We start from the raw sequence: 26,138 nt of genomic DNA, 5'->3' as shown, positions 1-26,138 counted from the left end.
TTGATTCAGTCGTCAAATCTAAACATAACACATGAGTTTTCTTCTGCAAGCTCGACTTAGACTCAGGGTCCAACGAGGCACCTAATGATCTACAAAGTCCTGATTTGGTACGATTGTCCCAGACAAAGAGAGGCTTTAGTGTTCCTGTAGTAATGAATTAATTCTAATCTCACTTGTTGTTGAAACTAACAAGCTTTTCTGGCATTTCATTATTTAATCAATTAGCGTCCACATCCCCTTCTGTCAAGTCCTGCCAGTGGAGCTCAACTGGTTCGTTCACATCTCAGAGAGTAATCTGGAAGTGCTACGGCGAGGGGCAATTACCCCTAATATGATTGCATTAATCATTCTGAGCTTTTAAAAGCTTTTTAGGAAAATTGCCTCTTTTAATGTTCAAGAAGTGTATTTTCCTTTGAAAAGAAGGAAATGAATCGAATTTTCCACATTCATAGAGAAATCGATTGTATCCAATGATCAAGGGAGCCAAACATGAGTAGCCCTGCACCCCCCAGAACAGATCTGAACCACCCAGGACAGACCTGCACCCCCCAGGACAGACCTGCACCCCCCAGAACAGACCTGAACCCCCCAGGACAGACCTGAACCCCCCATGACAGACCTGAACCCCTCAGGACAGACTTGAACCCCCCAGGACAGACCTGCACCCTCCAGGACATACCTGAACTCCCCAGGACAGACTTGAACCCTTCAGGACAGGCCTGAACCCCCCATGACAGACCTGAACCCCTCAGGACAGACTTGAACCCCCCAGGACAGACCTGCACCCTCCAGGACATACCTGAACTCCTCAGGACAGACTTGAACCCCTCAGGACAGACCTGCACCCTCCAGGACAGACCTGCACCCCCCAGAACAGACCTGAACCCCCCATGACAGACCTGAACCCCTCAGGACAGACTTGAACCCCCCAGGACAGACCTGCACCCTCCAGGACATACCTGAACTCCTCAGGACAGACTTGAACCCTTCAGGACAGGCCTGAACCCCCCATGACAGACCTGAACCCCTCAGGACAGACTTGAACCCCCCAGGACAGACCTGCACCCTCCAGGACATACCTGAACTCCTCAGGACAGACTTGAACCCCTCAGGACAGACCTGCACCCTCCAGGACAGACCTAAACCCCTCAGGACAGACTTGAACCCCCCAGGACAGACCTGCACCCCCCAGGACAGATTTGAACCCCCCAGGACAGACCTGCACCCCCCAGGACAGACTTGAACCCCCCAGGACAGACCTGCACCCCCCAGGACAGACTTCAACCCCCCAGGACAGACCTGCATCCCCCAGGACAGACCTGGACCCCCCAGGACAGAGACCAATCAATTACTGTTGATGATCGGATGATAGAGATGGAAAATTATATTGACCGCTCATAATCAATCTCCTCTGGAAAATGGGACCCTAACAGTCAAATACACATTAAGGGAGACAGCAGATATGAGTTATACTGGAGGGTGAGGAGGAGGAGGGGGGGATGTGGAAGAAGATGTAAATTTGCTGAGGAAGGCTTCCTGCAGGAAGTCCAGGGCGAGTGAGGAGGCAGGAGAGACGGCCTTCCTGCTACTCTGTCTATGGATTTCACATTCATTCAAGCTTTGAAGCCAGGAGACTGGAGCCCCTGGCAGCATGGACAACCCTGCTGATGACCCCTCTAGGATCCATCGATCTGGTCATACATCACTGACTAACATCAGATTGTATTGTACCACAGAATCATGTCTTGTATATGCATTAGGAAATGGTTACCTATTTATTTATATGTGTACTGATGTCACCAATTATAATGTTTTGCTGTACATTTTTTGTTACAAATAAAAATTAAAAAAACAGGGCAATAATATTAGTCAACCCCTCCGCACCACCCCTCCGCACCACCCCTCCGCACCCTCCAGAGTCAAAATGTTCAGATGCCTCCACTGAGGTACTTCACAACAAACAGATAAATCTCAGTCCTGCAGCGCTGCCCTGCTCAGGCTGGCTACACGCCTGCTTCCTCCACATAATTTACACTCAGGCCTTTCTAATACTGTACTAATATAATCCATCGGACACTCCCCATTGATTTAGCCTTCACGCTCGCCATTGATTCACTTTGTTTCAAATACAAGGATTCTCTATTAGGCAGATTGGTTTCCTTAACAGGCAATTTGGTCAATTAAACAGAGGAGGTGTCCATAAACAGGATCTGTCAACACAGGCTGCTCTGTCTGGTCAGCCTGCAGGACTGCCCTGCGCTGTGAAGACAACATGGGTTCAAAACACTAAACTAGCCATCGCTGCTTAGAGCTGTTGGAGATAGAGAGATGGAGTGGAGAATAGAGAAAAGGTGGAGGTCAAGAGAGGTGGAGGAGGAGTAGGAGAGATGTGATGGAGGTGAAGAGAGCTGGAGGAGGAGTAGGAGAGATGTGATGGAGGTGAAGAGAGCTTAAGGAGGAGTAGGAGAGATGTGATGGAGGAGGAGGAGTAGGAGAGATGTGATGGAGGAGGAGGAGGAGTAGGAGAGATGTGATGGAGGAGGAGGAGGAGGAGTAGGAGAGATGTGATGGAGGTGAAGAGAGCTGGAGGAGGAGTAGGAGAGATGTGATGGAGGAGGAGGAGTAGGAGAGATGTGATGGAGGAGGAGGAGGAGGAGGAGTAGGAGAGATGTGATGGAGGAGGAGGAGGAGGAGGAGGAGTAGGAGAGATGTGATGGAGGTGAAGAGAGCTGGAGGTGGAGTAGGAGAGATGTGATGGTGGAAGAGTAGGAGAGATGTGATGGAGGAGGAGAGGTGGAGGAGGAGTAGGAGAGATGTGATGGAGGTGGAGAGGTTGAGGATTAGGAGAGACATGTGAGGGTTGAAGGTTAGATGTTGTGATGAATATAGAGGGATTAAAGTTATGTCATTTTCACATAAATCCCCAAATTCATAATTGAAATTGATTAAATGGTATAGATTGAGTTTTTAGATATTTAGATAGTTTTTACATATTTTGTATCTAGTTATTGGGGGCAGAAAACTGCAAAAATGTATCTTCCTGAAGTTAATCAAATAGGTATTCTAAAGAACCATCATAAAATGGCTCTTTTCTCATGAGAATAGCTACTGTAAAATGCACTGAAGTTTGGCCTGTGTATAATCCAGTAGGCCTATAATAGTTTGAATTACAACAGCCTACACGATAATTAGTATGACGGATTAGATTACGGAGAAATGCGTATCCAGGACGATAGTTTGGATTACAGTCAATTCTATGACCACGCCTTACTGGTCCTGAGCATGACGTCACACTCCAACAAGACGGTACCCAACTCCGTTCATTCTTTGGGGAAACGGGGTTTGGAATCGGAACTTGTCGGGGTGCAACCACCGGGTGATCTCTGGGAACACGTGTAGGCACACCAAGGAACGTTCTATGTGCTATTTAGGAATATTTTACATTACATGACCGGATTTTATTTAATGGACTTCAACCTTCTGAAATATTAAATCTGTCGTAAACAGTCCAATGTATTTCCCGGGACAGTGCGTACAATTGCCTAATTGTGTCTGTGCGTATCTATAAGGTCAGTGCAATCTGTAAAATCGCGTTGGGCTTTGAGCGCTATTTAGCGCGATTCTGCAACTTTAGCCGTGAACAGATCTTGGACATGACGCGCTCCCCTATTTTCCCTCCGTGATTCTCACCGTTGTCCCATCGCTATTTTAGAGCCTCCGGGGCGACGTGGTTCCACAGAAGAGCCACCGGAGCCGGACTTTTTTCTTTTGGCGCACACGCTTGACTTTTGGCGTTAGCCAACGTATTCTTTTAGATAAGAGAATCTCTCCACAGAAGGTCGCGTGCTTAGAGAGTTGGTTTTCCGTTTGGGTTTGATCAAATGGACTCAACGACAGCTGTCGGTGTTCCCAGCCCGCGTGGATGTACAGGATGCATCACTGGCACCTTCATGATGCGCTGCTGGGAGCTCTGAAGACTCTGCGGCTGCCTCGTGCTGCTTCGTCGCTGTGATCTTTGAAAAGAACAACTCTTTCTACAGGCTGCATCTATATCGAAGCGCAATGTTTTTAATAACTTTTTACATCATGCTGTCTGCCCTGGGTAAGTCACTCACCTAATTTTCCTTTAATTAGACTATAGTGTCGATACTAAGTCTCCATTGGTAAATATAATTTGACAAGACTAATTTGACCTTAATTAATGGAAAACCACAGTGAGGGCTTTACCACTGTACCAAACTTCGGAGACCTTGTGTCCGCGGTACCGAGAAAACATTCTACCTCTTCTCTATATATGTTGCTCTGCGCTTGGTAGAAGGTTGGTTTTAGGTGAAGTTCTATGAGCATCTGTGAATCCCTATGTGACATTGGTTGTAAAAAGAGCTAGACAAATTAAAATTGGATTTGATTAGTAACTCGGCGACTGCAATGAAACAATAAAGATGAAATAAACTGTGTGTTTGATCAGCCAGATTCAGTCTATTGTGTTTTAGATAAGGGCAACAGAACCGGGAAAGAATACGGTGTTCATTGTGGAGTGATGTGAGCTAGTGTGACCGATATTATGAAGAGGACGCTTATTGCTCCCTGATGACGTGACAGTTCGGTCGTTAGGCACCAGATATATATCTCTCTTGTCATTCAGTGTTTGAGTCTAAAAGGTATTCTTGAAGAAAAAAAAAACATGTCTCCTAACGACTTTATTGAACCCTTGCATCTTTTGACTCAGATTCAGTATCCCCGTTGAAGGGTGACAGAACCACTTCACTACGACCCGGTCGCCTAGACTGCGTAATGGCGAGTGAACAGTGTTTGAAAGATCCGTCTTGCAGTCCTAAGTACCGGACCATGAGACAGTGTGTGGCGGGGAGGGAGAGCAACTTCACGGTCACTGGTCCGGAGGCGCAAGGCGAGTGTCGAAACGCAATAGAGGCCATGAAACAGAGCCCGCTGTACAACTGCAGGTGTAGACGCGGGATGAAGAAGGAGAAAAACTGCCTGCGGATCTTCTGGGGAATATTTCAGAGTTTACAGGGTATGGCTTTACTACATTGCAGCTCCATGCCGACCCGCGTGCTTAGCATTTCGTTGGACTTACCCATTTACGTTACTAATATCCACACGTCGAACGTGTCACAACAGGGTAAAATAAAATTGTTGTGTGTTTACGAGTTCAAAAATTCTGAAAAGATTGTAATCAATGCCTCCGAAGCAGTGGCGGTTCTAGACAAATTTTACTGGGGGGGGCAAGGGGGGGGGCAGTGTTTAATCAGAGGGGCACATTAAAAAACGGAAACAAATGATATTTAAACATTAAATACTTTAATTAAGCTTTACATTAAAATCATACAAACGGCTCTGGCTCTCCCTCTTCCAGCTCCTCAGCTCTCTCAATACCTTGATATGTTTCTCTAACTTTTTTATTTACTGGGGCAAAAAAGGCTGCAATGTCCCATCCTCGTTTCATGATGACTACTAGAAGAAGAAAAACGTGTAAAAAAAATTCAGTCAGCTCAGGGGGGGCCAGAGACATTTTTACAGGGGCACTGGCCCCTGTAGGCCCCCGTGTAGAAACGCCCCTGCTCCGAAGTCCAAAAGAATTGAAGTGGAATCCTATCTGCCCCTCCTGCAGGCCAGCCGTTAAGTAATCCTAACCCAGTAAGCCTGAGCAAAGCATTGCTGGCTGATGCATGTCTAGACACCTATTCTGTGAAAAGAATAGCTTTATTTAACATAATCAAGTCGCCCCGTCAAATTTCAACAGGTCATAAAAATGCACCCGAATAGCCTGCAGTTTAATTGTTCAGTGAAAATTGAATTTCAGAAATTGAACATCAAAACATGATGGTGTACTGAATGTGTTCACTCAGGTGTCCAGAACAAACTAAATAATGACTAAAAACAAATATCAGGATTTATCTTTGAACTGTTTATCAATGATAATGTTGCATGAAGACACACACTATTCACACACCTACATACGTGTACTTAGGAATAACCCCCCCCACACACACACACACACACACACCAGTACCCAAGGAATAACCCCCCCCACACACACACACACACACACACACACACACACACACACACACACACACACACACACACACACCACACATACACACACACACACACACACACACACACACACACCACACATACACACACACACACACACACACCAGTACCACATCTACAGTTGTCCCTTCCCCTTGATGTTGTTGTTCAGGGAATGACCTGCTGGAGGACTCCCCGTATGAAGCAGTCAGCAGCAGACTGTCAGACATCCTCCGCCTTGCTCCCATCCTGGCTGGTAAGAGTCTACCTCGCCTGCTCCTATACAGATGTGTTCAGCTGCTCCTATACACGTGTTATATAACTGGTCGTGTACAGATGTGTTAAGTGTTACAGCGGGGAGGGGTGCAAGGGGTAAGTGGATGTTGTAAAGGGGCAGTTGAAGGTCGTGTTACCAAAACAGTGAGGTAGTTAGTTACCTTCATGTAATGTCTTGCTGACGGTTCAGGAATGTCACAACCATGTTGTTTCACACCTTCCTACCTAATGTTACATCTCCAAGTTACTGACCTTCAGCACACTGTTGTTAATCATCAAATCAGAACAACTCTAGAATAATAATAATCGTTTCCTGTGTTGAAGTCAGAGTCGTGACTAAGTGTGACCCCGTCCTCCAGGAAGGCATGTCTCTGCCTCTCTGCCTCTGCGTGACAGCCAGCCCTCTCTCCTGCCTCCTGCTCTCAGCAGCCAGCCCTCTCTCCTGCCTCCTGCTCTCAGCAGCATCAATCACTAAAGGCTTTTATCCAGTGTTGTGACCTGCCACACACAAAGAGCAGTCATTTAGCATCCAGCTCTCATGCTTTAGCATGGTGATGACAGGCCTGTTCACAGCCTCACTGCTACAGCAGCAAGAGTGGAAATTGTGATTGTCATTCATACCTCTATATGGTATTTAGTTCAACAAAACAAGCTTCTATTTATGGTTGGAATAGTCGGCTGTGCGAGGCGTGGAGGTGGTGTTCTGCCTGCAGGGGGCCTGGCTGTGCGAGGCGTGGAGGTGATGTTTTGGCTGTGTGGAGCTACGTCCAGGAGACACCAACTCCACCCTGCTCAGCAGACAGACTGTGGCGTTGGTGATCCCTCCACTGTGCTGTTGGGTTGTGGGGACTTTGAGTTGACTATACCTCCTCTTCCTCCCCCCCCCCACCTAAATTCTCAGGGTTGGCCCACACTGACTAAACAGTGTTTGTGTTTGGGGGTGAGCAGGGGTTGTGTCAGGGGGTGAGCAGGGTGTGTGTCAGGGGGTGAGCAGGGTGTGTGTCAGGGGGTGAGCAGGGTGTGTGTTGGGGGTGAGCAGGGTGTGTGTCAGGGGGTGAGCAGGGTGTGTGTCAGGGGGTGAGCAGGGTGTGTGTCAGGGGGTGAGCAGGGTGTGTGTCAGGGGGTGAGCAGGGTGTGTGTCAGCGGGTGAGCAGGGTGTGTGTTGGGGGTGAGCAGGGTGTGTGTCAGGGGGTGAGCAGCGTGTGTGTTGGGGGTGAGCAGGGTGTGTGTCAGGGGGTGAGCAGGGTGTGTGTTGGGGGTGAGCAGGGTGTGTGTCAGGGGGTGAGCAGGGTGTGTGTCAGGGGGTTAGCAGGGTGTGTGTCAGGGGGTGAGCAGGGTGTGTGTTGGAGGTGAGCAGGGTGTGTGTCAGGGGGTGAGCAGGGTGTGTGTCAGGGGGTGAGCAGGGTGTGTGTTGGGGGTGAGCAGGGTGTGTGTCAGGGGGTGAGCAGGGTGTGTGTCAGGGGGTGAGCAGGGTGTGTGTCAGGGGGTTAGCAGGGTGTGTGTCAGGGGGTGAGCAGGGTGTGTGTCAGGGGGTGAGCAGGGTGTGTGTTGGAGGTGAGCAGGGTGTGTGTCAGGGGGTGAGCAGGGTGTGTGTCAGGGGGTGAGCAGGGTGTGTGTTGGAGGTGAGCAGGGTGTGTGTCAGGGGGTGAGCAGGGTGTGTGTCAGGGGGTGAGCAGGGTGTGTGTCAGGGGGTGAGCAGGGTGTGTGTCAGGGGGTGAGCAGGGTGTGTGTCAGGGGGTTAGCAGGGTGTGTGTCAGGGGGTGAGCAGGGTGTGTGTCAGGGGGTGAGCAGGGTGTGTGTTGGGGGTGAGCAGGGTGTGTGTCAGGGGGTGAGCAGGGTGTGTGTCAGGGGGTGAGCAGGGTGTGTGTCAGGGGGTGAGCAGGGTGTGTGTCAGGGGGTTAGCAGGGTGTGTGTCAGGGGGTGAGCAGGGTGTGTGTTGGGGGTGAGCAGGGTGTGTGTTGGGGGTGAGCAGGGTGTGTGTTGGGGGTGAGCAGGGTGTGTGTCAGGGGGTGAGCAGGGTGTGTGTCAGGGGGTGAGCAGGGTGTGTGTCAGGGGGTTAGCAGGGTGTGTGTCAGGGGGTGAGCAGGGTGTGTGTTGGGGGTGAGCAGGGTGTGTGTCAGGGGGTGAGCAGGGTGTGTGTCAGGGGGTGAGCAGGGTGTGTGTCAGGGGGTGAGCAGGGTGTGTGTCAGGGGGTGAGCAGGGTGTGTGTCAGGGGGTGAGCAGGGTGTGTGTTGGGGGTGAGCAGGGTGTGTGTCAGGGGGTGAGCAGGGTGTGTGTCAGGGGGTTAGCAGGGTGTGTGTCAGGGGGTGAGCAGGGTGTGTGTTGGGGGTGAGCAGGGTGTGTGTCAGGGGGTGAGCAGGGTGTGTGTCAGGGGGTGAGCAGGGTGTGTGTCAGGGGGTGAGCAGCGTGTGTGTTGGGGGTGAGCAGGGTGTGTGTCAGGGGGTGAGCAGGGTGTGTGTTGGAGGTGAGCAGGGTGTGTGTCAGGGGGTGAGCAGGGTGTGTGTCAGGGGGTGAGCAGGGTGTGTGTCAGGGGGTGAGCAGGGTGTGTGTCAGGGGGTGAGCAGGGTGTGTGTTGGGGGTGAGCAGGGTGTGTGTCAGGGGGTGAGCAGGGTGTGTGTCAGGGGGTGAGCAGGGTGTGTGTCAGGGGGTGAGCAGGGTGTGTGTCAGGGGGTTAGCAGGGTGTGTGTCAGGGGGTGAGCAGGGTGTGTGTCAGGGGGTGAGCAGGGTGTGTGTCAGGGGGTTAGCAGGGTGTGTGTCAGGGGGTGAGCAGGGTGTGTGTTGGGGGTGAGCAGGGTGTGTGTCAGGGGGTGAGCAGGGTGTGTGTCAGGGGGTTAGCAGGGTGTGTGTCAGGGGGTGAGCAGGGTGTGTGTCAGGGGGTGAGCAGGGTGTGTGTCAGGGGGTGAGCAGGGTGTGTGTCAGGGGGTGAGCAGGGTGTGTGTTGGGGGTGAGCAGGGTGTGTGTCAGGGGGTGAGCAGGGTGTGTGTTGGAGGTGAGCAGGGTGTGTGTCAGGGGGTGAGCAGGGTGTGTGTTGGAGGTGAGCAGGGTGTGTGTCAGGGGGTGAGCAGGGTGTGTGTTGGAGGTGAGCAGGGTGTGTGTCAGGGGGTGAGCAGGGTGTGTGTTGGAGGTGAGCAGGGTGTGTGTCAGGGGGTGAGCAGGGTGTGTGTTGGAGGTGAGCAGGGTGTGTGTCAGGGGGTGAGCAGGGTGTGTGTTGGAGGTGAGCAGGGTGTGTGTCAGGGGGTGAGCAGGGTGTGTGTTGGGGGTGAGCAGGGTGTGTGTCAGGGGGTGAGCAGGGTGTGTGTCAGGGGGTGAGCAGGGGGTGTGTCAGGGGGTGAGCAGGGTGTGTGTTGGAGGTGAGCAGGGTGTGTGTCAGGGGGTGAGCAGGGTGTGTGTCAGGGGGTGAGCAGGGTGTGTGTCAGGGGGTGAGCAGGGTGTGTGTCAGGGGGTGAGCAGGGTGTGTGTCAGGGGGTGAGCAGGGTGTGTGTTGGGGGTGAGCAGGGTGTGTGTCAGGGGGTGAGCAGGGTGTGTGTCAGGGGGTTAGCAGGGTGTGTGTCAGAGGGTGAGCAGGGTGTGTGTCAGGGGGTTAGCAGGGTGTGTGTCAGGGGGTGAGCAGGGGGTGTGTTGGAGGTGAGCAGGGTGTGTGTCAGGGGGTGAGCAGGGTGTGTGTCAGGGGGTGAGCAGGGTGTGTGTCAGGGGGTGAGCAGGGTGTGTGTTGGAGGTGAGCAGGGTGTGTGTCAGGGGGTGAGCAGGGTGTGTGTCAGGGGGTGAGCAGGGTGTGTGTCAGGGGGTGAGCAGGGTGTGTGTCAGGGGGTGAGCAGGGTGTGTGTCAGGGGGTGAGCAGGGTGTGTGTCAGGGGGTTAGCAGGGTGTGTGTCAGAGGGTGAGCAGGGTGTGTGTCAGGGGGTGAGCAGGGTGTGTGTCAGGGGGTGAGCAGGGTGTGTGTCAGGGGGTGAGCAGGGTGTGTGTTGGAGGTGAGCAGGGTGTGTGTCAGGGGGTGAGCAGGGTGTGTGTCAGGGGGTGAGCAGGGTGTGTGTCAGGGGGTGAGCAGGGTGTGTGTCAGGGGGTGAGCAGGGTGTGTGTCAGGGGGTGAGCAGGGTGTGTGTCAGGGGGTTAGCAGGGTGTGTGTCAGAGGGTGAGCAGGGTGTGTGTCAGGGGGTGAGCAGGGTGTGTGTCAGGGGGTGAGCAGGGTGTGTGTCAGGGGGTGAGCAGGGTGTGTGTTGGAGGTGAGCAGGGTGTGTGTCAGGGGGTGAGCAGGGTGTGTGTCAGGGGGTGAGCAGGGTGTGTGTCAGGGGGTTAGCAGGGTGTGTGTTGGGGGTGAGCAGGGTGTGTGTCAGCGGGTGAGCAGGGTGTGTGTCAGGGGGTGAGCAGGGTGTGTGTCAGGGGGTGAGCAGGGTGTGTGTCAGGGGGTGAGCAGGGTGTGTGTTGGGGGTGAGCAGGGTGTGTGTCAGGGGGTTAGCAGCGTGTGTGTTGGGGGTGAGCAGGGTGTGTGTCAGGGGGTTAGCAGGGTGTGTGTCAGGGGGTTAGCAGGGTGTGTGTCAGAGGGTGAGCAGGGTGTGTGTTGGGGGTGAGCAGGGTGTGTGTCAGGGGGTGAGCAGGGTGTGTGTTGGGGGTGAGCAGGGTGTGTGTCAGGGGGTGAGCAGGGTGTGTGTCAGGGGGTGAGCAGGGTGTGTGTCAGGGGGTGAGCAGGGTGTGTGTCAGGGGGTGAGCAGGGTGTGTGTCAGCGGGTGAGCAGGGTGTGTGTCAGGGGGTGAGCAGGGTGTGTGTCAGGGGGTTAGCAGGGTGTGTGTCAGAGGGTGAGCAGGGTGTGTGTTGGGGGTGAGCAGGGTGTGTGTCAGGGGGTGAGCAGGGTGTGTGTTGGGGGTGAGCAGGGTGTGTGTCAGGGGGTGAGCAGGGTGTGTGTCAGAGGGTGAGCAGGGTGTGTGTCAGGGGGTGAGCAGGGTGTGTGTCAGGGGGTGAGCAGGGTGTGTATCAGGGGGTTAGCAGGGTGTGTGTTGGGGGTGAGCAGGGTGTGTGTCAGGGGGTGAGCAGGGTGTGTGTCAGGGGGTGAGCAGCGTGTGTGTTGGGGGTGAGCAGGGTGTGTGTCAGGGGGTTAGCAGGGTGTGTGTCAGGGGGTGAGCAGGGTGTGTGTTGGAGGTGAGCAGGGTGTGTGTCAGGGGGTTAGCAGGGTGTGTGTCAGAGGGTGAGCAGGGTGTGTGTCAGGGGGTGAGCAGGGTGTGTGTTGGGGGTGAGCAGGGTGTGTGTCAGGGGGTGAGCAGGGTGTGTGTCAGGGGGTGAGCAGGGTGTGTGTTGGGGGTGAGCAGGGTGTGTGTCAGGGGGTGAGCAGGGTGTGTGTCAGGGGGTGAGCAGGGTGTGTGTCAGGGGGTTAGCAGGGTGTGTGTCAGGGGGTGAGCAGGGTGTGTGTTGGGGGTGAGCAGGGTGTGTGTCAGGGGGTGAGCAGGGTGTGTGTCAGGGGGTTAGCAGGGTGTGTGTCAGGGGGTGAGCAGGGTGTGTGTTGGGGGTGAGCAGGGTGTGTGTCAGGGGGTGAGCAGGGTGTGTGTCAGGGGGTTAGCAGGGTGTGTGTTGGGGGTGAGCAGGGTGTGTGTCAGGGGGTGAGCAGGGTGTGTGTCAGGGGGTGAGCAGGGTGTGTGTTGGGGGTGAGCAGGGTGTGTGTCAGGGGGTGAGCAGGGTGTGTGTCAGGGGGTTAGCAGGGTGTGTGTCAGAGGGTGAGCAGGGTGTGTGTCAGGGGGTGAGCAGGGTGTGTGTCAGGGGGTGAGCAGGGTGTGTGTTGGAGGTGAGCAGGGTGTGTGTCAGGGGGTGAGCAGGGTGTGTGTCAGGGGGTGAGCAGGGTGTGTCAGGGGGTGAGCAGGGTGTGTGTCAGGGGGTGAGCAGGGTGTGTGTTGGAGGTGAGCAGGGTGTGTGTCAGGGGGTGAGCAGGGTGTGTGTCAGGGGGTGAGCAGGGTGTGTGTCAGGGGGTGAGCAGGGTGTGTGTCAGGGGGTGAGCAGGGTGTGTGTCAGGGGGTGAGCAGGGTGTGTGTCAGGGGGTGAGCAGGGTGTGTGTTGGGGGTGAGCAGGGTGTGTGTCAGGGGGTGAGCAGGGTGTGTGTCAGGGGGTGAGCAGGGTGTGTATTGGGGGGTGAGCTGTGTGAGTCGTCTGAGCAGGGAGGGCGTTGGGGGGTGAGCTGTGTGAGTCGTCTGAGCAGGGAGGGCGTTGGGGGGTGAGCTGTGTGAGTCGTCTGAGCAGGGAGGGCGTTGGGGGGTGAGCTGTGTGAGTCGTCTGAGCAGGGAGGGCGTTGGGGGGTGAGCTGTGTGAGTCGTCTGAGCAGGGAGGGCGTTGGGGGGTGAGCTGTGTGAGTCGTCTGAGCAGGGAGGGCGTTGGGGGGTGAGCTGTGTGAGTCGTCTGAGCAGGGTGTGTATTGGGGGTGAGCAGGGTGTGTGTCAGGGGGTGAGCAGGGTGTGTATTGGGGGGTGAGCAGGGTGTGTATTGGGGGGTGAGCTGTGTGAGTCGTCTGAGCAGGGTGTGTATTGGGGGTGAGCAGGGTGTGTGTCAGGGGGTGAGCAGGGTGTGTATTGGGGGGTGAGCAGGGTGTGTATTGGGTGGTGAGCTGTGTGAGTCGTCTGAGCAGGGAGGGTGTTGGAGCATGGCAGCAGCAGTGTTCACAGCTTGACCCAGACGCCTCGGCCCCTCCATAGTGATGCGTCGCCTTCAGAGGAACGCTCTCTCGGCTGCTAGGTCCTCACACTTTCACCAAACTGTACAGTATGTTCCCTGCATGACTGTGGCTGAGGGCTGAGGGTACTCTGTAAGGGACATGATGAGACTGGAAGATGTTATGTGGCTGTACGATGCAGCCTGACCACGCAGACTCCTCAACAGAGTGCATGACAACAGAGGTGACCTGAACCTGATCCCTCCCAGCCCTCCCTCTCTTGTGGGACACAAAAGAGAAACTTCACCCTGGAAAGACACAAAGATCCTTCTTTAGAGATGGAGACCACGCTGGTAAAAACACTGCGCTAGAAGGTTAATCAATAGATTCCATGTTTAAAGAGAAACCTGAAACTGAATGGACCAGAGACGTCGCCCAGATCCCTTTTCCCAGAAAGATATGTAGTGAGTGTGGACTGAGGCCATTCCCAGAGGGGGATCAGGTGGAGCGAACCAGGTCAGAGGTCAGGCAACCGAAACGTAGGTAGCATAGCACTGTGGAAATCTTCAGACACCCCAAACGTTAGTGACCAAGCTCTCCCTAGTTAGTGAGCGAGCCAAACATTCCAGGACACAGCTCATGAGAGTGGGAGTACTTTGACAGTCAGCTGAATGTGTATTCTGACCAGCCTGTTGTTGTTGCTTAGCTGATCCTCAAACACCATTAATCACTCTGGCAGCTGCAGAGGGAGAACTGGAGGAGTTAATTGATCCAAATACAGCGAGGCACAAGCTGAGGGTCATGCCCAACATGGGAATGAAGCCATCATGACATGGCCGCTCTCAGACTGGCCCAAAGCAGAAACACCAGCCCAGTGTTAGCTAGAACCACAACCTGGCTTTCTACAGGACTACAACCTGGCCCTCTTCAGAACCACAACCTGGCTTTCTACAGGACTACAACCTGGCTTTCTACAGGACTACAACCTGGCTTTCTACAGGACTACAACTTGGCTGTCTATAGAACTACAACCTGGCGTTCTACAGGACTACAACCTGGCCCTCTTCAGAACTACAACTGGGCTGTCTATAAAACTACAACCTGGTATTATGATTGAATAATTCGATGATTTAATGATCTGGAGATCTAATGATTGAATAATCTGATGATCTGGTGATCTAATGATTGAATAATCTGATGATCTGGTGATCTAATGATTGAATAATCTGGTGATCTAATGATTGAATAATCTGATGATCTGGTGATCTAATGATTGAATAATCTGATGATCTGGTGATCTAATGATTGAATAATCTGGTGATCTGGTGATCTAATGATTGAATAATCTGGTGATCTATTTATTGAATAATATGGTGATCTAATGAGGCAGCAGCGATGCAGTGGTGAGAGTTATGAACCCAGCAGAGCGGGACTAGTTTTCGTCTCTGAGAAGAAGCACAAGGTCATTTCTCTGTTATGGTGTCCACTCTCTGTGTGGTGGTCTGGTCTCTCCATGGGGCCGGCCCTGTGAAGGGCCTTGTTCAGACTTCCTGTTTATGACATCATTAATCCAAGCTGAGACGCATGTGATACCCAGTCCAATGAGCAGAGCGACACCCCCTCCAGAACGGAGGAACCAGAGCCATAGAAAAAGAGAGTTGCGACACGCTTTGATCTCGCCGACACGTGATCACGTGGTTCATGTAGCTCGCTGTAGTTCCAAAAAACCCCACTGCTGTCAACCGGTTTGAATGGTTTTCAATGAAGCTCGCCAACGGAAGTCGCTTTCTCAGGCAAATGATGAATGAAACAGGCTCGGTTAAAGAAATCCGATATTCTGGCTATCTTCAGCAGACTCGTATCTACAAAAGGCAGTCCTCCCTGACGTGTTTGGTGTAGAAAGGAGTGAAATACAACACTCACTGCCAGTGAAACACAGGAAAAAAGTTAGAGCTTTTTTGTCACGTGGTTCCGGTATCTCCCTGTAGTTAACCCTCGTGCTGCCTTCGGGTCACATGACCCAAAGGTTCATAACGAACCATCATTGTGTTTACCCAATTTTACCCAATACAAAACCAAATAAAAATACTTTTCTTTTAACCTTCGCAATGTGGGGGGTCTGAGACAGCCCGACGGTTAAAAGAAAATGCTTCACTTTGTTTTTGTATGCGGTAAAGTTGTCGCAATACGACGGTGGGTCACAATGACTGATGGGTCAGAACGACCCGAGGAGAACACAAGGGTTAAACAAAAACCCCCACTGCTGTCAACCTGTTTGAATGGTTTTCGGCGGGACAGACAGCAGCACCATCTCGATTCACGGACATTTTCGGTATATTAACACATAATGTCAATTGGTTACTGGTGTGTTGTATCATGTATGTCTGATACTTTATTAACATGTATGTATTACATGAACTTATACATAACGCAATATTGTGAAGCAGAGCTAGAAATGGCTATGCTAGCTACCATACTGTACAAACTGTACTGTACCATACTGTACATACCAAACAGTAGCCTAATGAGGACTATATTGTTCCACTAACGTTTAACCTTAGACGGTTGAAGTAAATGGGTCTTGTTAAACGTTTTTTTATTCATCAGCCCACTTACAATTTAGCCTACCACATTAACACTTATATTTGTAGTACTTGATGCAAGTTGAATCTAACCATTATCACCAGCAACTGCTCAATTTAATACAAGAAAGGAGTTTGGTAAATAGAACAGAATAAACAAGGCAACCAACTGCATTCAATAAAACATTTTATTGTACAATATGTCCTGTGTTCTTCCACTCCTTGTGTTTGTAGTGATCCGGTGATCTTCTGGCTATGATACATGTACAGCTAGCTAGAGTAAAAGTGTTGCTTACGTAGACCTACAGTCTAGCTCCAACTGCATTTAGAATCTAACAAGCTTACGATAAACTTTAACTAAAGCTGGCTATATAAAATACTACTAATAACAATTGATATGTGGTGGTCGAAATATGAAAAAATGCAAGATTTTCCTGAATTTACCAGCTAACTTGCTTCGGACCACTTAATTTGCAATTCATTGTTGCTAGCTCTACTAACTAGGCTAATAAAAGCTATATATAGAACACTTACTTTGTATGCCAACGAACGCCAATAATTAGAACTAATTTGACAGACTATAAGCCAACTGACTTCTGGTTATGATACACGTGCTCTCTAGCTAGCTTCAGTAAAAGTGTTGCTTATGTTAGATACTAGCTAGACCTACAGTAGCTCTAACTGCGTTTCGAACCAAACAAGCTATAATCTTACGATAAACTTTATCTAAAGCTAGCTATATGAAATACTACTAATAACAATTGATATGTGTAGGTAAAAATATGAAAAAAATGAAGGATTTTCATCAATTTACCAGCTAACTTGCTTCGGAGACACTGAAAATGAATGGGGTTGAACTGTGGAAAATGCAATGTTTGGAACTACAGGTCGCATGTGACACGCTTTACTTCCGCATTCCTCGATAACAATGGGAGTCTATGGAAGTGTCGCAACTGTCTTTTTCTATGGCTCTGGGAGGAACTAAACGCTGTCTTGTTCATTAATCACTGAACAAGCTTCCTGGAGAGAGGAAACATGGAGCAGAGCATTCAGGCAAGACTGGAACAGCCTCCCACTGTGTGTGTGTGTTTGTTAGTGTGTGTCTGGTGTGTGTCTGGTGTGAGTGTACCATAAAATCAACATTTATGCATCATTGAGCCATGTTGATATAGATTCAGCAGAGGTGCGGGCCCTTAATTGATTTCTGCGTGTGTGTGTGTGCTGGGTGTGTTAACAGGTGGGAAAGTAAACAAGACAAGGATGTGCTCTCACAGACACATGAACAGACTCACTGGGAACTTAACTAAACATGCTCTCCTGTCTGGCTCACAGTGTGTTGGTTAGCTAAACATGCTCTCCTGTCTGGCTCACAGTGTGTAGGTTAGCTAAACATGCTCTCCTGTCTGGCTCACAGTGTGTAGGTTAGCTAAACATGCTCTCCTGTCTGGCTCACAGTGTGTAGGTTAGCTAAACATGCTCTCCTGTCTGGCTCACAGTGTGTTGGTTAGCTAAACATGCTCTCCTGTCTGGCTCACAGTGTGTTGGTTAGCTAAACATGCTCTCTTGTCTGGCTCACAGTATGTTGGTTTGTAAACTGATGAGTTGCAGATGCACACGGTAGGAGGATGTATGAATGAAAACACACCTGGTGTCGAGTTGTTCAGGCTTTCACACAGAGTTTGGGGTTTCATTTGTTGTGTTCTATTTCAACAAGCCCTAGACGTGGAGTACAAAGACACTTCAGAAGGTGTTTTATTGCGGCTCCTATCTACAGAGTATGTGGTATAAACAGACTTGCTCTTCAGAACAGAAGTACAACTAGTGCATATAAAAAATCCAGGATCAGAATAATATAGTTCTAACAATATTTTGAAGGTCAGAGTCAAGGAGCTGTCTCTATTTACATGGAAAAGATCTTGAGTCAGTCGAAGGGTTAGCGTTGGGATTCAGTGGAAAGGTTTTACAATTAGTCCAATTGCCAGACATGTACATCACCTGGAGGGACAAACAAGGAAGACAGACTGCAGGTCCGATGACTCACCCAGCACCACTGTAAATGTGATGATGTCTGTTTTTACGCAGGCATGTTTAACATGGACATGAATCATCCCAGCAGCATTTCCTTCAAAGTATTTTCCCCCTCTCTTGTTTACAGCATCAGAATTTTTTTTGTTGGAGTTTCTGCCCCGTGTAGACGAGGAAGAAGAGTAGATTAAAGTCCTTGTGAGCAGGGTTAGGGTCATTTAGTCATTTAGGCGGCGCCTATCACTCTTAGCAGCAGCATCCAAACCTGCCAGGACAAGTGAGACAAGCCTGGTGAAAGTGTAATCAGAGGGGCAAAACTAGCGGTCTCCCTGCCATCAACCCTCTAGTGGTCTCTCTGCCATTAACACTACAGGTCTCTCTGCCATCAACCCTCTAGTGGTCTCTCTGCCATCAACCCTCTAGCGGTCTCCCTGCCATCAACCCTCTAGTGGTCTCTCTGCCATTAACACTACAGGTCTCTCTGCCATTAACACTACAGGTCTCTCTGCCATCAACCCTCTAGTGGTCTCTCTGCCATCAACCCTCTAGCGGTCTCCCTGCCATCAACCCTCTAGTGGTCTCTCTGCCATTAACACTACAGGTCTCTCTGCCATCAACCCTCTAGTGGTCTCTCTGCCATCAACCCTCTAGTGGTCTCCCTGCCATCAACCCTCTAGTGGTCTCTCTGCCATCAACCCTCTAGTGGTCTCTCTGCCATTAACACTACAGGTCTCCCTGCCATCAACCCTCTAGTGGTCTCTCTGCCATTAACACTACAGGTCTCTCTGCCATCAACCCTCTAGTGGTCTCTCTGCCATTAACACTACAGGTCTCTCTGCCATCAACCCTCTAGTGGTCTCCCTGCCATCAACCCTCTAGTGGTCTCTCTGCCATTAACACTACAGGTCTCTCTGCCATCAACCCTCTAGTGGTCTCTCTGCCATTAACACTACAGGTCTCTCTGCCATCAACCCTCTAGTGGTCTCTCTGCCATTAACACTACAGGTCTCTCTGCCATCAACCCTCTAGTGGTCTCTCTGCCATCAACCCTCTAGTGGTCTCTCTGCCATCAACCCTCTAGTGGTCTCTCTGCCATTAACACTACAGGTCTCTCTGCCATTAACACTACAGGTCTCTCTGCCATTAACACTACAGGTCTCTCTGCCATTAACACTAGCGGTCTCTCTGCCATTAACACTACAGGTCTCTCTGCCATTAACACTACAGGTCTCTCTGCCATTAACACTACAGGTCTCTCTGCCATTAACACTAGTGGTCTCTCTGCCATTAACACTACAGGTCTCTCTGCCATTAACACTACAGGTCTCTCTGCCATTAACACTAGCGGTCTCTCTGCCATTAACACTACAGGTCTCTCTGCCATTAACACTACAGGTCTCTCTGCCATTAACACTACAGGTCTCTCTGCCATTAACACTAGTGGTCTCTCTGCCATTAACACTACAGGTCTCTCTGCCATTAACACTACAGGTCTCTCTGCCATTAACACTAGTGGTCTCTCTGCCATTAACACTACAGGTCTCTCTGCCATTAACACTAGCGGTCTCTCTGCCATTAACACTACAGGTCTCTCTGCCATTAACACTAGCGGTCTCTCTGCCATTAACACTAGTGGTCTCTCTGCCATTAACACTACAGGTCTCTCTGCCATTAACACTAGTGGTCTCTCTGCCATTAACACTACAGGTCTCTCTGCCATTAACACTAGTGGTCTCTCTGCCATTAACCCAGTAGTTCAGGATTAGATGAGCGATGAAACAGAGCCAGGAGGAATGACACAACACATTATACAGCTGATTCTTGCAGGTGGAATCTTTGTTCTGGTTTTATTCAAGTCTATGAATGTTCAGTCAGGCGTAACCTGGGGTAATAATCCCACACGTGTAAGCCTCAGCCTGTTCCATAGCAGTGTGTATGGCCTTCCTGGTGTCTTCAGATACAGAGCCACACGGTTAAATGGAAATTGAAAGCTCAGCCCCTTGGGTACACGACTTGGCAGCTGGGATGGTAAAACAGTAAATGTATATTGATAGGGTAGGCCTATTAGACATTGATTTTTGGGGGTAAATTGAAAGGCTTTGACAGCGAGCACTTGTATTAATCACACAGGATGCAGTATTCCGTCAAGGCTTTGAAGGGAGGCTTTGTGTTATTACTCTGAGACACTCACACACGCACACAGGCATACACACACGCACACAGGTATATGCACACACAGGTATACACACTCATGGATCTTACAAGGCCCACGGCAGAGACATGCCCGAGGGGTTCTGGGTAATGTATTTTCAGAAGATGTCAAGCCTGAGTTAGGGCAGAAGGGTTTGAGTGTGACTGGATCTGAAGTTCCAGGAGCCCCTCAGGTTTCATCTCATAAACTACCTGCTGCCCTAACCCACAGCTCATAAACTACCTGCTGCCCTAACCCACAGCTCATAAACTACCTGCTGCCCTAACCCACAGCTCACAAACTACCTGCTGCCCTAACCCACAGCTCATAAACTACCTGCTGCCCTAACCCACAGCTCATAAACTACCTGCTGCCCTAACCCACAGCTCATAAACTACCTGCTGCCCTAACCCACAGCTCAAACTACCTGCTGCCCTAACCCTAACCCACAGCTCATAAACTACTCTGCTGCCCTAACCCACAGCTCAAACTACCTGCTGCCCTAACCCTAACCCACAGCTCATAAACTACCTGCTGCCCTAACCCACAGCTCAAACTACCTGCTGCCCTAACCCTAACCCACAGCTCATAAACTACCTGCTGCCCTAACCCTAACCCACAGCTCATAAACTACCTGCTGCCCTAACTCTAACCCACAGCTCATAAACTACCTGCTGCCCTAACTCTAACCCACAGCTCATAAACTACCGGCTGCCCTAACCCTAACCTGACAGCTTTCTACTGCAGCTGGCATCTCATAAACTACCTGCTGCAGCAGCTTACTCAGCACCAACACTTTGTCTGTCCCTGTTAACATACTTGAATACGTTTGACGTATTGGCTTAATGGCAGCCGTCATGGCAACAATGATTCCAGTGAGATCCCATCAAATCCCCCAGCCCACCCAAACCTCCCCGGATCACAAGTCTAATTTCTGAGCGCTTGTCAGATGTAAGTAATGCGTTTTGTAATACGTGATTAACCCACAGTTCAATAATGTATTCAGATTTAATCACATCTTATTCTACAGTGCATGAAAATGCACAGCAAGCTTCAATTCCACATCAAAGGGCATAATTACCAAATTCACTGTTCCATAGGCAGGCTGGAGAAACTGTTTGTAGAAGTGAGATGAAGCCAGCAAAGCAACAAACCCTTTTATAACAACACAGGGAAGGGGAGGGGAGGAGGGGGGGGGGTTGAATTGGGGGGTCTTGCTGGGTGAGTGAGGATCAGCTAATGCGGCACATGGTGTTTGTTAGGAAAGGAGAAGGCTGTGTGTTTATGTTCATGCATACAGTATGAGTGTGCCTGTATTCACTAAATCTGTGATTTTGTGCCAAATTTCCATCCCTGTGACTTGATCTGCCAGGACAAGGCTTGAGAACTCTGAGCATGAGGACAGGATAGAGAGAGAGAGAAAAGGGGCAAGAGACAGAAGAGGAGAGGGGAGAAGACAGAGAAAGGGAGAGAGAGAGAGAGAGAGAGAGCAGATCATATTCCTCTAGCCTCCAGCCCATCTGAGCTGCTTTCTGCAGCATGAGTCCCTGTATTCACAACAGCTGCTCAGGTCCCACGTCCTCTGGAGGGCTGTGTCTGTGTCTTAATTATACACAGGCTGGTTGACAAAATATAAAAAATAAAAAAAAAGTTTCCCCCAAAAGTTTGGAAAGGTTGAAAAAATATTTTCAACAAAAAGTTTCCAAAAAAGGTTTGCATCATAGATGAGTACCTGATACTGTTCTGTACTGTATTGTGCTCAGCTTTAGCTTTTAGCTTTCAGCTTTTTTTTCTGTTTTAGGCTTCTCTTCTCGTCTCTCCTCCTCTCCTTTTCACTGTGTGAAAAATAAAAAATAAATTTCCCCCAAACGTTTCGAAAGGTTGAAAACATTTTTGAAAAAAAAAGTTGACCAAAAAAGTTTTGAAAGGTTGAAAAATAGGTATAGGTATGTAAAAGGTTACAGGAGGGAAGGATGCGTCGGAGTGTGTAGCTGGAGGTGAGCTTACATGTCAGCTATAGCTGCCAGGACCTCAGAGGAGAGACCAGGTAGACACCAGGTCATATAAGGAGGAGAGCGCATGGAGAGACCAGGTCATATCAGGAGGAGAGACCAGGGAGACACCAGGTCATATCAGGAGAGACCAGGGAGAGACCAGGTCATATCAGAAGAGAGCAGGGAGAGACCAGGCCATATCAGGAGAGAGCAGGGAGACACCAGGTCATATCAGGAGAGACCAGGGAGAGACCAGGTCATATCAGAAGAGAGCAGGGAGAGACCAGGCCATATCAGGAGAGACCAGGGAGACACCAGGTCATATCAGGAGAGACCAGGGAGAGACCAGGTCATATCAGAAGAGAGCAGGGAGAGACCAGGCCATATCAGGAGAGAGCAGGGAGACACCAGGTAATATCAGGCGACACCAGGGAGACACCAGGTCATATCAGGAGAGACCAGGGAGACACCAGGTCATATCAGAAGGAGAGACCAGGGAGACACAAGGTCATATCAGGAGAGAGCAGGGAGACACCAGGTCATATCAGGACAGACCAGGGAGAGACCAGGTCATATCAGGAGAGACCAGGGAGACACCAGGTCATATCAGGAGGAGAGACCAGGGAGACACAAGGTCATATCAGGAGGAGAGACCAGGGAGACACAAGGTCATATCAGGAGAGAGCAGGGAGACACCAGGTCATATCAGGACAGACCAGGGAGAGACCAGGTCATATCAGGAGAGACCAGGGAGACACCAGGTCATATCAGGAGGAGAGACCAGGGAGACACAAGGTCATATCAGGAGAGAGCAGGGAGACACCAGGTCATATCAGGAGGAGAGAGCAGGGAGAGACCAGGCCATATCAGGAGAGAGCAGGGAGACACCAGGTCATATCAGGAGGAGAGACCAGGGAGACACAAGGTCATATCAGGAGAGACCAGGGAGAGACCAGGTCAAATCAGGAGAGAGCAGGGAGAGACCAGGCCATATCAGGAGAGAGGAGGGAGAGACCAAGTCATATCAGGAGGGAGAAGGGAGAGACCAGGTCATATCAGGAGAGACCAGGTCATATCAGGAGGAGAGAGCAGGGAGAGACCAAGTCATATCAGGAGAGAGCAGGGAGAGACCAGGTCATGTCAGGAGAGACCAGGGAGAGACCAGGTCATATCAGGAGAGACCAGGGAGAGACCAGGTCATATCAGGAGAGACCAGGGAGACACCAGGTCATATCAGGAGAGAGCAGGGAGAGACCAGGCTGAATGTCATGTGACTCCAGCTGCCTTGGGGACGAATCCTCGCTGACATTCACACAGTTGCTTATCCAGCAGACAATTCAGCTGATCACTCTCTCTGCTCTTTCTGTTCCTCTCTCCTGGTTTCACTCCCCTCACATTATAAGTTTACTCAGGTCTCTTCTCCCCCTTCCAATCCTACTAGCTTCCTCTCTTGTCTTTAAATGTCATCAAGTTGATTGCCAAATCTGATTAGTGATTGAGTTCACACTGAAGATAATACCTTGTAATATAAACGTCTCTCTCCTTCTCTGTCGTATCTCTCTCCCACTCCTCTCGTCTCTCTCTCCTCCCTTCCTCACTCTCTTTGTCTCCCTCCCTCCCTGCTCTTTCTCCCCCCTCTTTCTCCACTCTTCTCCTCTCTCTCCCTCTGCCAGGCGAGCCAGCACCAAGCAAGGAGAATAACTGTCTGAACGCGGCCAAGGCCTGCAACCTGAACGACACGTGTAAGAAGTACCGCTCCACCTACATCAGCCCCTGCACCAGCCGCGTGTCTGCCGCCGAGGTCTGTAACAAGAGGAAGTGCCACAAAGCCCTGCGCCAGTTCTTCGACAAGGTGATACGGTTTCTAAAAAACTGGTGGCGTTTTATTGATATGTCAAAAACATTTACAAGGGAGGAAAGAAGGAAGAATCATAAATATGTTAATATTAATAAATATGAAACATGAAATGTAAAGTTGGCTTTACCCTATTACTAACATCTCCTGGTCGTTACTGAAATCATCCCCTGGTCGTTACTGAAATCATCCCCTGGTCGTTACTGAAATCATCACCTGGTCGTTACTGAAATCATCCCCTGGTCGATACTGAAATCATCCCCTGGTCGATACTGAAATCATCCCCTGGTCGTTACTGAAATCATCCCCTGGTCGTTACTGAAATCATCCCCTGGTCGATACTGACAGCAGGTGTTGTTCCCCAGGTGCCTGCGAAGCACAGCTACGGGATGCTGTTCTGCTCATGTCCTGCAGGAGACCAGGGCGCCTGCACAGAGCGCCGCAGGCAGACCATAGTCCCCATCTGTTCCTACGAGGACAGAGACAAGCCCAACTGCCTGTCCCTACAGTCCTCCTGCAGGGCCAACTACATCTGCAGGTAGGCTGTCCTCCAGTCCTGCTGCAGGGCCAACTACATCTGCAGGTAGGCTGTCCTCCAGTCCTGTCGGGCAGGTAGGCTGTCCTGAATGAGGGAGAAACATCCTCTGTTTTCCATGGCAGATCACGGCTGGCAGACTTCTTCACGGCCTGCCAGCCAGAGCCTCGCTCCGTGACTGGTTGTCTGAAGGACAGCTACGCTGGCTGTCTGCTGGCGTACTCTGGCCTGATCGGTAGGTTCATCTTCTGCCTGTTATTTTATTTCACAATCTAATCTTTATCTGAATATTAGTTCCAGTCGTAGTTTTGATCTCTGATAAGTTTCCTAGAGGATTAAATAAACCGAAGGCTTCTCATGTTTATTGGTTCGTGTTTAAAATCAAAGTGAGTCACTCTCAGTGTCCCTAAACAGGTGTTGGTTTTTGGTGTCTCGACTGACCTATGTGTGACCTGTGTGTGACCTGTGTGTGACCTGTGACCCCAGGCACAGTGATGACCCCTAACTACCTGCGGGCCACCAGCCTGCGCGTGTCTCCCTGGTGTGACTGTGGAGGCAGCGGGAACGTGAAGCCTGAGTGTGACAAGTTCCTGGAGGTCTTCACTGAGAACCGTTGCCTTCGTGAGTCTTCACACAAACATATATACACACACAAACACACACATACATATATACACACACTTTAGTACACTTGAGTTTCACAATTAACTGGTTACACACTAACCCAGGGTTACGCACCATGTTATGCTAACTTGGACACAAGAGGTCCCATACACAATGTTTTCAGGGGCTCACTGTACATGGTGGGAAAGCGAGTGACAATGTCACATCCAGTGTTTAAGTATGGTCCAGGCAAACACAGCATTGTAACCAAGGAGACAGAGAGATCCCTCCTAAGTGGAGAGTTTGAGGGTTTGACATAGACAGACCATTACAGATCCTTGCAGGTGTTGCTGAGAGGAATCAAAACAAGCATTATGCTGTCAACTCCATCAGATGGGTCCCATAAAGGTAAGACACACAGGAGGGGAGAGACAGGAGGGGAGAGACAGGAGGGGAGAGACAGGAGGGGAGCTTGGCTGGGATAGAAGGCTTCTGGGATCCTAACTTCAGCCTCTTAACAGCATAAAAATGAGCGCTGTGTATTTCTCAAGTTGTTTCACAGTTTACATTTCTGTCACTGTCCTAGCAATGAGCATTTTAGAACCTCAAACATCTTATTGGGTTTTCTTTGTAGGAACTGCTAAATTTTGTAAGCAAAAGGCTGTGATATCAGTGTTGATATTTTTTTTAAGTAGTATTGCAAATCTTCGACAGAATAGAGTAATACAGATCAATCAACACTACTTCATAAATTGACTTAACTTAAATTGCCCTCAAACAGACTGTGAACATGCAGTCCAAGTGAAGTGGCTTATACAGAAGTCTATGAAGTAGTTGGAAAGTGGAAAAGAGAATGACATTGCAATCTCACCAAGATTACAGACAATTATTCCATGATTATCCCATGACACAAAGGGTCAGCATCAGGGAGAATCACAGCCATTAAGGGGGTCAGGTGGGGAGGGGAAGACAGGCCAGTCGTCTCTCCTCACACCAATCATTAATCCAGATTGCTCTGAGCGGTATGAGGTCAGAGAGAGGGAGAGGGAGGGAGAGAGAGGGAGAGAGAGGGAGAGAGAGGGAGAGGGAGGGAGAGGGAGGGAGAGAGAGACGTTTTTCTGCAACCTCTGGGGGAAGGACGCTCGTTCGTCTAAAAGATTATTCTCCGTATTTAAAATAAATAATATAAGTAGTTCTTTTGTTTGCTGAATTGTGTTTAGGACGTCCAAGGCAGAAACGTGTTGTTTTCTAATCCTAGTTGAAGACATGCAGACAGAGAGCAGCTCCACAGTCATTATAAACATGGGTCTGAACAGCTGCTTAGGTAGTCTGACCATGGTAATAGAAATCTGTATACATATCCATATGTATATGTGTACATATTTGTACTGTAAAA

The 26,138-nt window shown here is 50.3% G+C and overlaps 1 protein-coding gene across 1 annotated transcript in view; it reads left to right on the top strand.

The window, feature by feature from the left end:
- Positions 1-3,378: 3,378 nt before the first annotated feature.
- gfra1b (gdnf family receptor alpha 1b) overlaps positions 3,379-26,138 on the top strand; it is a 28,640-nt gene continuing 5,880 nt past the window's right edge. The window contains exons 1-7 of the mRNA XM_062474798.1: positions 3,379-4,102; positions 4,730-5,035; positions 6,233-6,316; positions 23,423-23,601; positions 23,970-24,142; positions 24,265-24,374; positions 24,626-24,760. Of these exons, the coding sequence (XP_062330782.1) occupies positions 4,063-4,102; positions 4,730-5,035; positions 6,233-6,316; positions 23,423-23,601; positions 23,970-24,142; positions 24,265-24,374; positions 24,626-24,760 (1,027 nt within the window). The 5' untranslated portion in view covers positions 3,379-4,062. The remainder of the gene's footprint in view (positions 4,103-4,729; positions 5,036-6,232; positions 6,317-23,422; positions 23,602-23,969; positions 24,143-24,264; positions 24,375-24,625; positions 24,761-26,138) is intronic.

Source organism: Osmerus eperlanus, chromosome 12, assembly GCF_963692335.1.
Source record: "Osmerus eperlanus chromosome 12, fOsmEpe2.1, whole genome shotgun sequence".
NCBI classification, from domain to species: Eukaryota; Metazoa; Chordata; class Actinopteri; order Osmeriformes; family Osmeridae; genus Osmerus; species Osmerus eperlanus.
Note: the sequence above shows the minus strand (reverse complement) of the source record. Positions and strands in the feature narration are given on the sequence as shown.